This window comes from Pseudopipra pipra, chromosome Z (genome assembly GCF_036250125.1).
Source record: "Pseudopipra pipra isolate bDixPip1 chromosome Z, bDixPip1.hap1, whole genome shotgun sequence".
NCBI classification, from domain to species: domain Eukaryota; kingdom Metazoa; phylum Chordata; class Aves; order Passeriformes; family Pipridae; genus Pseudopipra; species Pseudopipra pipra.
The window spans coordinates 70705054-70718113 of NC_087581.1; the positions used below are offsets into that span (position 1 = coordinate 70705054).

The following is a 13060-nucleotide window of genomic DNA, read 5'->3' on the forward strand; positions in this document are numbered from 1 at the left end:
CTGCTCCACAGAAGCACAGCTGTGTCTGTGTTAGTTTTAGAGAGGAGTGATTAAAACAGAGATTTGCTACTTGCGACTTAAATACCAAATTTTGTCATTCTAAATGTGAGGTGCAAAGATCCAGCCTGCCACTGGTGTGTGTTGCTCACGTGGATGCTGAGGGCAGCAGGTGTTCTGTTGCCTGGTTTCTTGCAGTTTAGTGAGATCCTAAGATATAAAAACCCGGGACAACATGCAGCTGGATAAAGAGCATTGCTGGGGGGGGGGGGGGGGGAAAGAGTTGTCAGGTTTTCTTGTTTGCAAAGCAGAGATAAATTAAATGGGTAGGTGATAGGAGAAAAATGCCATATGTGTGAATTTTAATAAGGAAGTATTGTTTTCAGAAGCTCTGTGTTCTCAATGTGGTAATAACTTATCATCCCCTCTGAATTTCTTGAGTTTCCCCCATGGATCTCTTTATGCTTAGAGTGCATATTCTTCGTCTGCACTTGCAATACCACTTTCATGTGAGGGCTGACTGGGGCTGAGATGGAGCCTTCTGCAGGTAAAATGCACTCAGGCTTTTGTGTTGCAGGATCCCTTGCAGTGCCGTGTGTCGCTTACACTCGGGTTTGTAACACGTTTCTACCAGCTATTTTATAAAAAGTCTGGTGTAGATTTAGCAGAACGTGCTCTTCTGCCAGCTAAACAGATTTCTTTGCTTTTGACTCCCAATGCATGTGGGTTGGCACTTGACTTTGGAGTACCCTTGTGTGATATTCTGTTTGGCTTGATTTGCAACTTCAAGTTTTAACATCTTCCAGAAAAGTAATTATCAGCCTCCTAGGATCTAAGTGACATCACTTAAATAGTTTTTTGATGTGTTTGAGACTGTGATTTTACTCTGCATGTCTTGTCTTTTTCTTTTTGTTTCTGAGAGGGCCTCTCATGAAGAGCAGAGAGAGATGCATAGCTGTGCAAAGGGGAAAAAATTCCAAAACTTGTGTTGTTCGTATGTGTATATATACAGGCAGAGAACTTGTGTAGTTCAGAACTGTTGCCATCACTTGTGAAGTGGCTTGAGCTAGAGAAGCACAGCCCCACCACTGGGCAAAATTTGGAGATAGTGACAAAAGATCACTTCTTCCCTGAAAGCCAAAAGTAGAGGGGAATAAAAATTAAAAAATTAAATTTTACATACCTCTGGACCCACCAGTGACAATTGTTTGTTTAAAGAAACAAATTACAGTTTTGAATTTTTTGCCATAAGTAGTCCTTTGAACTAGGAAAAACAGTGTTTCAGTAAAATGGTTGTGTCTTTGCTGAAGGGCAGGATCAATACATGGTATAATTATATTTACTTTTTAGGCAAAGGCTTAAAATGGTTTATAGTTTCAAGACACTTATGGGGTTAAAATAAATTGTGTGATGCAACTGTTGGTGGCTTTCTGAATTCTGATCTGGCACTTTGAAGGAAGTGGTGGGTGCAAAGCATCACTTGCAGGTTAAAAATAGAAATGATCAATTTTTACTTCATTTCTGTGGGAACCTAAATCTGATCCTGTTTCATTGCATTTAGTATATATTCAAAGCACAGCTCCTCAGATTGCTTCCATTCCTTTCAGACATTTAACACACAAACCTGCACCTCTTCTTCTGTTTAAAGATTTGTTCTACTTTTCATGGTGTAAATATTACCTGGTGCGTGCTTTGCAATCCAGGTTCTGCAGTTCTTTGTCAAGGGAACAAACTGAGTAAAGTCATTAAATGATAATAGTTGATATACGACTTCCAGGATCCTTTTACTGGTCTTTTCATCTTGTCTTTGTTGTGCTCCTTGCCCCCTTTGTAAAGGGGTAAATGCCTTGAGACAAGGCAAAGAGGAAAAAAAAAATTCATATACTTCAATATAAATTTTAAACCTTTTTGCCCATTGATGCCAAATGGTTCAGTAACTTGATCCAAACTGACAAGAAAGATAACAGATAAGTTAGCTAACCATAATATGAACTTCCTTCTATTTCCCCCCTGCTAAGAAAAAAAATCCACGAGGAACACAGATACAGGACACATGGTCTCACTGCAGTCAGACTGACAGAGCTGAGGCATACATTTGTTCTGTCAGAAATGTATTGAAAACAAACCTCTAGATGATACAAATATTCAGGAGGGTGTGTGTATGTTAAAGTTCCTTGCACTAGCATCACAAGCATTAGTTTTTTTTATAGATTACCTTCATGGTGAGATCTCATTATTTACTCATTACTGAGTTAGTGGCTAATTATTTATGGTATGATACCAAGTGGAGTTTAGGACGTGGGTGAAGGTTAGCAGGATTAAATTTTGCTAGGCTCTGTCAGTATTTTATTTTTCATTTTAACACAGAGTATTTTATAAGTCTTCCCCTCCTGAAAGTCGCCCAGACTGTCTCAGCTGGTCAGCCACAGCTGCTGGTGGCTCTGCAGAAGACAGTGACCAGTTCCCAAGAACAGTATTTTTAACTCCCAGAACACAACCTAAATCAGTCCTCCACCACAACAAATCAATCACACAGGCAGATTCGTGACTTATGGAGAGACACAAACGATAAACAGAGGGCAATGAGCATAATTGTACATTTAATTTCTTCCTAAGTAGGAGATGAACTGCTTCTCAGCCTCTTTCAAATTAAATTTACTACAGAATCCATCTTGTGTGTTAATTCTTACTGTTAATAGAACAGTGGTATTGCATGTATTCCTGCAGGTACAGGAACTCAGAAAATACAACTTCACAACAAAATCCTGGCAAAACTTATGTTTATGGTGTCCTCTGTAAAAGCTCTGTAACCTTTCTGGGTACGTTCCCATGCTGCTTTCCTCTGTGTTACATTCCTCACAAAGGGATGACTTTTTACAGTGTTTCCCATGTCCCTTTAAGCACCCTGATTGGTCAGTTTGGTTTTGGCTGAGACTGGGTCTCTAGAAATGGCACACCCTGGTAGGAGAGCAGAACACTTGGTGTTGGGGAACCATGACGTGCATTACATGTCTTTTGTCATCTGCTCCAGACTGGCTCACCTGGTTCACTGGGCTCAATGTCTGTTAGCAATGGGAGGGCATCAGTTAATCTTCTAGTTCGGCTTCATCCAAAAAAAAAGTCTAATTTGTACACCCCAAGATCAGTATGAAATTCAAATTGAATTGTGGCAAGTGGGGACTGGTAAAGTTGTTTCAAAAGCATTCTCATGATCCAAGCTAAAACTGGGTGCTCAAAAAGGATAAAAAAACCCCAAAACAAACCCCAAACTACTTTTTATTTGCTTTCAGAGTGAACTACTTTGTGATTTTAATACAGCAGAGCACTTAAATACTGTTCCATTGCTTCATGGGGCTCGCATCAGTGGGCACATGCTGGGGTGTAACAGACTGATGGCCTCTGATAAGGAACTCACTTGAAATAAGAAACATGGTTTTATGACAGTGCAGTTTAACTAGTGGTTACTGGTTGACTAGCTGATGATTAGTGGAGAATCATTTACAGTGATTCACAAGATCCAGCACTCTGAGCCTGTTACTGGTATGCCAGTGACCTTAACAAGAAGGAGGAAAATAAGTCAAGTTGCCCAAAGAAAGAGTTTGATTGTTTGCAAAACGCAAAAACAAGAAAAAGAAATTGAAAATCCTTGGGTTTGTCTGCATTTTCTCTGTATCAAGACCCTGCATTTCAAAACTTTACTAAAATGAAGAAATCATGGATGTATTGTTTAGATATATAAATTTCACTGTTAATTTTTTGAAAAGGAGAGGGGCAGCTACCACAGACCTGAAACTATTTCAAGTGTTTCTGTTGCAGCTCTCTAGATCTTCTTTCTGTGTCAGTGGCACAGCATATGACAGTAGTAGATTGTGTAAATACAGCAGTGTGAGCTCCAAACAGTCTCATACCTGGTAGAGATGCTCCTGAACATGTCAGATGAGCAGTCATTGCAATTAGCTATTTCTGTGGGAGAATTTTACGTGTTCCTCCTCATCCCAGCTTATATATATGATGCAATAAGGTGCTGAAACCTACTGAAATCTGGTTTTGTAATAGGGAAAAGGTGCAGGACAGGACTAAATGTGTTTTGTACTTGCTGGCTAAACCCCATGATGTATTTTCATAACTGTGGGCTCTGATTCATAAAGATTTAATCTGTAGCTATGTTTCAATAGCAGCTAGCCCACTCATGAGACATGTACCTTCGAGTCTTGTGTCTGTGTGGTCTTACAGTCTCATTGCAGATTAGAAATGGAGATCTGTAAAAATGAGACCGAATGGACTTTAAGATGATGGGAAGATTTTACCTGAGCTCAAGTAGCTTCTTAGATGTTACACTCTTATTTTGTACAACACGCCTAAAACTTGAGATATTGATACTGTGCTTCATGGATATTTTATTTTTTCCAAGCACAGGCATTTTTCAGGTTATGGGCACGTGGTGATTACACACTGCATGGATTGCTCTGTGTCAACTCCCTGGCTCTGGCCTAAGAAAGGAGGATAGGGTTTTCTTGTCTTGTTCCTTTAGATGCAATGCTTAGCTGGAGGCAGGTAACCAAAGCAGGTTTAATTAGAGGAAGCCTTTGCTGCCTCTAATTTTTTTATATGCTTGTTATTATGTTAATAAAAAACAAAGCTGTGACTCGGCGAAATCAGAAGCAGAGGTTAAGCAATTCTTGCCTTCTGTTTTACGGTACAGGAGTCTGAAGAGTCCCTTGATCTGACATTTTGCCCTACTACCCCAGTGTACCCCTTCAGGTCACACTCTAGAATGCAGACTGAAAGTTGTCTTGTGTATAGGGGTTTCAGAGTTCAGTGAAGATATGCAACTAACCCTTATCAAAATCAAGGAACTATTCTGAACATCACTATGAAGTATATTACAAATAGTAGCATAAGTGCCCATGGCATGCAAATCAGAAATTCTGTAAGTTAGTGGTTTCATGGGCTATTCTAATGCTCTTTGTTCTTTGATTCTTGTTTTGAATGACTAAACCTCAAATTCCATCTGTCCTACCATGACTTAGATACAAATATAGGCAGAAGTTATTGCATGAAACATCACAAATACTGGTTAATAAACTGCAGAATTTAGTAAGGTTATTTACAAATGTTTTGTTGGCCTAAATGTTAGGAGTGCTATCAGTGCTTGTCTAACATCTGCTTTACATCCTCCAAATAAAAACGAAGGACAGTGTTACAGCAGTGTAATTGGTTAACGTCAGAATTTGGTCCCTGCTTTCTGACTCTATGGAAGTATGTTACAGTATATGCAATATCCTATAGAGGGTTAACTTCTGCATTTATGACACACACTGGTTTTGCCTTTGCAATGAATCTCAGCTGGATACTTTCCTTACCTTCCTTTCAGAAAAGGCGACGACGGATTGATCGGAGCATGATTGGGGAGCCAACAAACTTCGTCCACACAGCTCATGTAGGATCAGGAGATCTATTCAGTGGGATGAATTCAGTAAGTGGGAGCACATGAACATAATTTGATATTAAGCAGAACATAGGAGCAGTATATGTATATTGTTGCTGAAGCAATGAGTCTTTCCACTATAACGTGTGTGAAACAACCTGCTAGCGTTTTAATTCCAAGTCCCAAACAGTTGCATTCAAGAATATGGAATATAATTTTTTTAATTCCTGTATTTATTGACAGTGCATTTTAGATGCTGTATAAATTGTGCAGAATACTCTCTAAATTAAAAATTTATTCTGACATCATGCGTGAACCAAAATAGAGGTGCATTTGAAAATATGCTAGAGTATTATATGGGAAACTTTGTGTCTTACAACTGACCACATTTACTGCCTTAAATGCTTTAAGCTGTTTTAAATATAGTTCATGTAAAACTGTAGCTTACATTTGTTTGTAGTGCAAACACATTTTTTGTGTGTGTGTGTTCTTGTTGAGGTTTTTCTATATTCTGTAGCCTTCTTTGCAGTGTGAATTATTTCCAGAGGAAGCAATGTCACAGGTGAGGTTTTGTGGCTTCCTGTAGGTGATAGGAACAAGAAATATTTTCTTCTCTCTGAAAGTGAAAATCAGAGGCTAAGATGATGATTATGGAAATAGAGTTATCTTGCACGGCTTCAAATTTCTGTTCAATGTCAATCTGTTTTTAAGGTCAAATATATATAGAAAAGGGTTGTATGTAGATAATGGTGACAAACACGTCTTGACTTTAATAATCCTTTTTAAAGGAAAACATGGTTGGAGATGAAAAATACTTGTTGACAAAAGAGAAGAAAAATCTCTGTCAGAAGTATCAGAATAGAGAGCAGAGCTGTAAAGAGAAGGGTGTTATTGCAGGCAAGTGAGGTCATTTGTAGTTTCAACTAGTTTAAATTGATCTTACTGAGATTGGACAAAAACTTTTGTAACTCAGCATGTAATGGGGAAGGGCAAAGCTAGAAAATTTGACATAACAAACAATACACTACGTTTTCCCTGAAACAACATAGTGGACTGAAAGTGATTTGTGCTAAACATCTGTGAGCAAGTTAAATGCCAAACAGCTTCAACTTGATAGAATTTAGGTACAGCTAATTACTTATTTGTTCCAATGTATTACATTAACATTTAAAGCATTTCAAATTGAAATAATAAAGTGATAATAAACTGAGCAGTTTTCTTTTTTTTTTTTTCTTAAGCATGGCTTTTGCTTTTAAAATATTTATTATCTTTCCTGGGGGAACCTTCTTCACTCTCACAGCTGAGCTGCCTCGTGAGGTTTGTGGCACTTGCCCGAAGCTTTGTTTTTTCACCTCACACTTTCCCCCTGCTTGCCCTCACCTTTGCCTGGCATTTCAATTTATCTCCAGATAGTACGTAATTATTGTTGTTTCTCTGCATAGACTTTTTCATTTTGAATGCTCATAACTTGCTCTTTCTCTCACTTTTTTTTCTGTTTGGATAACGTGGTGCATCAGTGGACAGAGGGATTTTTCTGATCCCAGATAGAAAGTATCTGTATGAAAAAATTAGCGGGTTTTTTTCCCCCTCTCTTGCTCCAGAAACTCAAATCTCTACTTTTTCACACTGCCTATTTTCTGCCTCTGCTGTGGTGGTCTCCATGTTCATTCTTTGCAGTGTAATTTCCAAGACTGCAATGTTAACCTCCACATATTTTTTCTGCTGCATAGTTTTCACTTGTAGCGTGGAGATTATGCTCCTTCAGGAATCTCTCTTCTAAATACCCTAGGAAAATACCTGCAATTTAATTACAATTTCCCATATAAATTCACTTCTTCATCCACTTTCTGTCTGCTCTGTGGCTTTTTTCATCAGCATTATTCTTCATTACATATCCTTATGATTTTGCGTGAGTAGTTTTCTGACTGCTGAGTTATTTGGCTGTTTTGTTTGCTCTCTCTGTAGAGTGCCTCATTCCTTTGTCAAAGGTACACTTAAACAGCAGCAGCCCCCTGTGCACTGGTTCTTTTTCATTCCCATCCCTTTCTTCCCTGTTTTAGTTTCATACTCCGTGGTGAAATCTCCTGCTTTCTTCTTCTGCTTCATGTTCTTCAGTCTAGTCTTTGATTTAATGTATTTTTGTGTAGTTTTCAATTGTTTTCTTCCTCAAGGTCCATCTGTGCTATTTCCTATTTCTAAAAGGGTGGGAAAGAAAAGGAAAGAAGGAAATTAATGAGACACATAAGCAGCACAACAGTTTGTATGATCTTTAATTGGTGATCTTTCCCTTCCAAATCCTTATCCCATCTAAATTAAACATAAGAGAAAAGAGCCTTGCTGTTGTGTATCATCAAAGAAAGGCAATGACATATTTGGGAAAGAATAAAAAATTAGTTTGATTTCAGCTCAAATTGCCTCAAAAGGAGGGTTCTTGAGGAAGAATACCATCCTATATGCCTGCTTCTGCAGTTAGACCTGCTTTTTGTTCAGAGTTTTTAACACTGTATGTCTCCTACAAAGATTTTCATATACAAAATAGCCACAGAAGTGCTAATGCAGTCAAATTTAATTTCTTGCATTCTCTGCTTCAAGTGCAACAACCTCTGCATTTTAGACCGATAGTTCCTTACCCACTAACACAAGCATTTATGTGTGTGACTCAGGAACCAGGGAAATTATTCTAACCTTTGGAAGAAGTACTCATAAAAATTTACGCTTTAGCCTTGCAATTTGTGTTGATTTGCTGCTCTCAGAAATTTTAAAGTCCTCTAGGCAAGTTGTCAGGCTGAAAGGTGATGTGGCCTGGAGGCTTTCCTAGTTCTTTTTCACTGGAGGCAGGGTTCATTGAGATGAAATTAACAAACGTCCTGAAGTCACTCTTTTGAATGCATTTACATGTACATTAACCATTTTCTGAGGAAAAAAAGAGAAACTATTAAAGTCAAACTCCTTTGTTTCAATGGGCAACAGAAGATGCTTGGTGAAGAAGAAGAGCAGCTTGGTGAAATGTGAAAGTTATTAAACACATCCCCATCCATGAGTGTGACTGCAGTTCTCCACACTTCCTTACGGAATTTGTGGTCTCTGATGTCAGATGCACTAGAGTGTTGGCTCTGAGTATTGGCTTTTCCCTGAAGAAAATTGGGATGGTAATATTGCTTTGCTGCAGATGTATCGCTTATTTTAGCAAAAGGCCAAGGTGGAAGATGGTTTTGCATTGCACTGCTTAAATACGTAAAAACACAACCTTTTGCGTAGCATTGCAGTATGCCATGCTGTTGAAGATAAAGATCAAAAAAAACAGGCTCTTTCATCACACAGGTTTGAAAAACTGTGTGGAAGAGAGTTCTGCAGATTCATTTTTATGTGTGCTTGTGTTTTGCTGTGCTGTGGGAAAAAAAAAAAAAAAGATGTACTTCTTTTGTCTTTGTAGACAGGGAAAATATTGTGCAAGCTACTTGGAAATATTCCTCCTGTGCTGTTTTAATACAGCTTTCCAGTGATGATTTTATGTCTCTGCTAAGGAGCATACATGAAATAATTGCAAGTGGTGCCCTGCAGGCGTGGCCTTGCATGAATGCTGTTTTCTGCTCATTGTGTGGTTGTTATGTGTGCTCTGGGGTGCAGACAGAAAAAGGCCAAACCTTTAAGGTTCTAGTTGTCTTCCTGCAGGCACTTGGACATGATTATTTTGTCTCATGCAACACAAGCAGGAAAGAATTATGGATTCCCTTTTTTTTTTTTTTTTTTTTGTTGATAGAGGCAGTGCAAGTCATAGTGGGATATGCATGTCCTGGGGTCATGAAGGGCATGTCTTTATGTATTTGTTTGCACCCGGCAAAAATACTCTCAAATAAGCTATTTTCAGGGAAGTTCAGATTGACTATGATTTGAATAATAAATGCCCTTCCATTTAAAGGATCAGTAGCAATCAATGAAAGCATTGTGTGCTGTTACATAAATAGATAAATCAAAAACATTCCACAAACAAAAAGGTCCTTTTTGATTTAGAAAGTCCTGTTTTATCCCTATTTCAATAGTCTGAAATTAGCTGTACAGTGCAGATACTATCCAGATATTTGAAAGTTGTCTGTTATATTTTTAACATAATGGTGTTAACTTCTCTGGTTTATCATACTTGCCAAAGAACATTTTCCATATAACAAGATGAATTATAGTTTGCGAGGTGGAGTCAATGCCAGTAAGATATTTGAATTTTTTTATATTTATTTTTTTGATTCATCAAGTGGGTCAGTGAAAGCCTGAATCAGCCACTTTTCTTTGGGAGAGAGGAAAAACTTCTGCCTCAGCACCAGTCCTTCCATCTCTCCTGCTGAGCTATGTGCAGATGTTAGAATTCCAGCGAGCCTTTGCTGCACATACCTTCATGCAAAAGTAATGTAGCTGTACTGTTAAAGGAGCACTTGAAAACTAAACCTACAAGAAGAAACAAAACTGGAAGCAAGAAGATGCCACAGCTCACTGTCTTTCTTCTTTCCTCTGTTCCCCTTTTCCATTCTGTCTCCAGGTCAGCTCAATTCAGAACCAAATGCAATCCAAGGGAGGCTATGGAGGTGGCATGTCTGCAAATGTTCAAATGCAGCTCGTAGATACGAAGGCAGGATAACCTTGGGGATACTTTTCCAGTAAGTATTGCACTGTGTTTTTTAGGCACTGATAGAGTAGGTAGGAAGAACAATCATGCGACTCCATAATTAGCTGCCTATAAAAAGCTGTGTCTTTATGATGACCAATTTTAAAATCCATTTCTGAGTAAAAAACTTGACAGTGTGTAAATGTGCTAATTTCTTTACACAATGAACAAGAGATTGTTCTGACTGTATCAGTCTGTCCCTTAAGCCTGTTTTAACCAAAAATGATATTGTAGACTAATCTTTGCAAGTGAAGTTAGTTGTAAAACAAATCATCTCAGAAGTATGCTAGTATATGATTAGGGATTTTGCAATGGTTCCATAAAATGTTAATGTTAAAGTGTGGTGTTAAACCAATGAACAGCAGCGTTACAGTTGGAAAATTGTTACTCAGAATGCTCAAAACTCGGTTTAATAACGTGTTTTCTGTCTTTCAGGTTTATGTGAATTCCTGTGTCTTCTTTCCTGTGTCCTCTCTTTTGCCTTGGTGACTGCTTTCTGTGCTCATGACAAGAGAAGTGATGGCTCATTGTTCACCCTTTGTGATTAGTCCAGTGAAAAGTTGCTGTTTTGCTCTGATGATGCCATTTATCAGATTGGTCCAACTGTGCCTTTCAGTGGCATGCACGCATTGGCCTCTACCAGTATCATGGATGTAGAGCTGTTTAGGATTGGTTTTCACTTTTTTGTTTGTTTTAAGGCAAATTAAAGCACCAACCTTAGCTTTCCTCGTTCCTCACAGATACTAATGCACAACACCGTGTTGCTTTATAGTGTTTTAATCTTTTTTTCCCTCCACTCGAGTAATTTAGAGTTTCCATTAATGTCTTCAATCACCTGATGTTCACGCCCATTTTTGAAAGGTCTGGGACCTTGCAAGCACAAGTAATTATTTCGTACAAAATCAGCAGAGTAGATGACCGCATGCTTTGTGAGGTTGCTTTGTGTGGTGGCCTGCTTGGTGCTAAAAGAGAAAAAAAAAAAAAATTGCTTACTGCAGATGTGAAAAATTTTGCTGTGGCACCAAGTCATGCCTGTTTCTGAAAAAGGACTTGTAACTTAGCTGCTTCAGAGTTATGTCTTTATTTTAGTTTTCACACAACTGGCCTTGAAATAATAAAGAGAGAACTTGCATTCATGAGGCATTTGTTGTAAATGTTCGGTATATTTATTTTGAAAGAGCTGACCTTGAGACTGTAAACCAGTGTAGTACCGTATCTAAGTGTTGTGGGATTGCTTTAGTCTATTTAAAAAGAAGAGCAACATGTTTGGCTGCTTCTTTTTCTTTCTACAGTTCTTCTTAATTTTAAGCTGTACGGTCATTTCCAGTAGCAGCATGTCAGACTGCCTGCAATATTAGCTGAAAAGTTTAGTAGACCTTTCTAAGTAGTTGGCAGTTTCTGTGTACTGAATATTTAGGGGCCATGGAAGTTGCTAAGAGCAACATACTAATCTGGCAGAACAGGTGCCAATGAAAACAACACACAGGGTGACTTTTTATTAAGTCAGTAAATTGCCTTTTGCTCAGGTTCCGAAGCATGTTTCTTTTATATGTTGTGAAACTGCATTTTAATACTGCACTGTTTTCAGATTATCTCTGTAAATGGTCCCTTTTTTTGCTCCTTGTTGGTGGTTTGAGAGGCATCAAAGATTTGAGTCCTGGTTACATGAAATTTTTATGTGAAAAAAAACCCCAAAACATCCCATCAAATAAGGCATTACTGAGCTCAATCAGATCCATTTTTATATGCAAACATGCATGTAGATTGTTGTCATAAATGATTTTTTTATTCTATTTCCATCATTTCCCTGATTTCACGTTGCAACAGCTGTCTGGTTGATTTAAACATTTCTGAACCTACCTAATCTCCTCTCTCTGTTCATAAACAACACGTAAAATACGTGGGCCATGGAGGTAGTTTGCCTTCCCTAAGTTGTATTTCAGTGGTAGATGTCACTTATCTGGTTGAATAGTTCAAATTAGGTTGGATAGTGTTCACTGATAAAGGTACTGATTCCTGATGACAGAAGATCGAGATGTTCAGTTGTCTGGCTGCATAAACACATGGCAGTGCAGTGATATATTTTTTTTTTAGGGGTTAATATTTCCAATGCCACTTTATCAATGACTCTTAATTATACTACAAAATTATTACAAAATTATTTGATCTTTGTTACTGGTAATAGCAGCTTAAATTTGCTTGCCAAACCTATCTTGCACTTGCCAAAATGTTTTCAGCTCAAAAGCCAGGAAAAAGAATTGACATATTTTTATAACAGACATACTTTTTTTGTACATTGTGTTCATTCTTGAATAAAGTCAGTTCAGTGTTGGCTTGTAGATATTAAAAGGAAAGTATTGACTTTGATTCAATAAATGTTTTCTTTCAGTTGGTGGACTACCTTTTTTCTTTTACATAAAGTACATTTCCTTTAGAAAAACACTTGCATCTTACAGATAAATTAATGTTAAAGATTCTCTGAAGAGTAGGGTATTATTGTCAATAATTTCCAGGCTTGAGTCTTTTTCATGTCACTTGACCATTTTACTGCCAAGTGGATTAAGCCATAATTTTATCAGCAGTATTGTTGGATTGATTTAGCATGTATCCCGAGGAAGGAAAAGTTTCTTAAAAAATACATTGGAAATCTTTCCTTTTGACTGGAACTCATGTGTGTGTCACTTTCCTGATTGTGATGCAGATTACTGTGGTGATCAGTAGAAGACTTCATTGTCACCATAATATGCTCATCTGCATTAAAAATACCTACAAGGCACAATATTGTCTACTCTGTATTTGGCTCAGTTAATTTTTATATTTGACACTCTCAAAGTCAATTCCTTAAGCGATAATTTACTGCATGAAATTTCATGCTAAATTGTTTTAAAAACTGATAATGAATTCTTCAGCTCATGCCAAGTTCATTAAATTGCCAGTTGAAATAAAAAGCCTAAATGGGAAGCAGGTTCCTAAAGGGAAAT

The 13060-nt window shown here is 37.8% G+C and overlaps 1 protein-coding gene across 6 annotated transcripts in view; it reads left to right on the forward strand.

The window, feature by feature from the left end:
* CDC42SE2 (CDC42 small effector 2) overlaps nt 1–12467 on the forward strand; it is an 87352-nt gene extending 74885 nt beyond the window's left edge. For all 6 annotated transcript variants that reach the window (XM_064641537.1, XM_064641540.1, XM_064641538.1 and 3 more), the window contains 3 exons: nt 5372–5473; nt 9954–10071; nt 10515–12467. In XM_064641537.1, coding sequence (XP_064497607.1) covers nt 5372–5473; nt 9954–10052 — 201 coding nt within the window. In that variant the 3' untranslated portion in view covers nt 10053–10071; nt 10515–12467. The remainder of the gene's footprint in view (nt 1–5371; nt 5474–9953; nt 10072–10514) is intronic.
* The last annotated feature ends 593 nt before the right edge of the window (nt 12468–13060 follow it).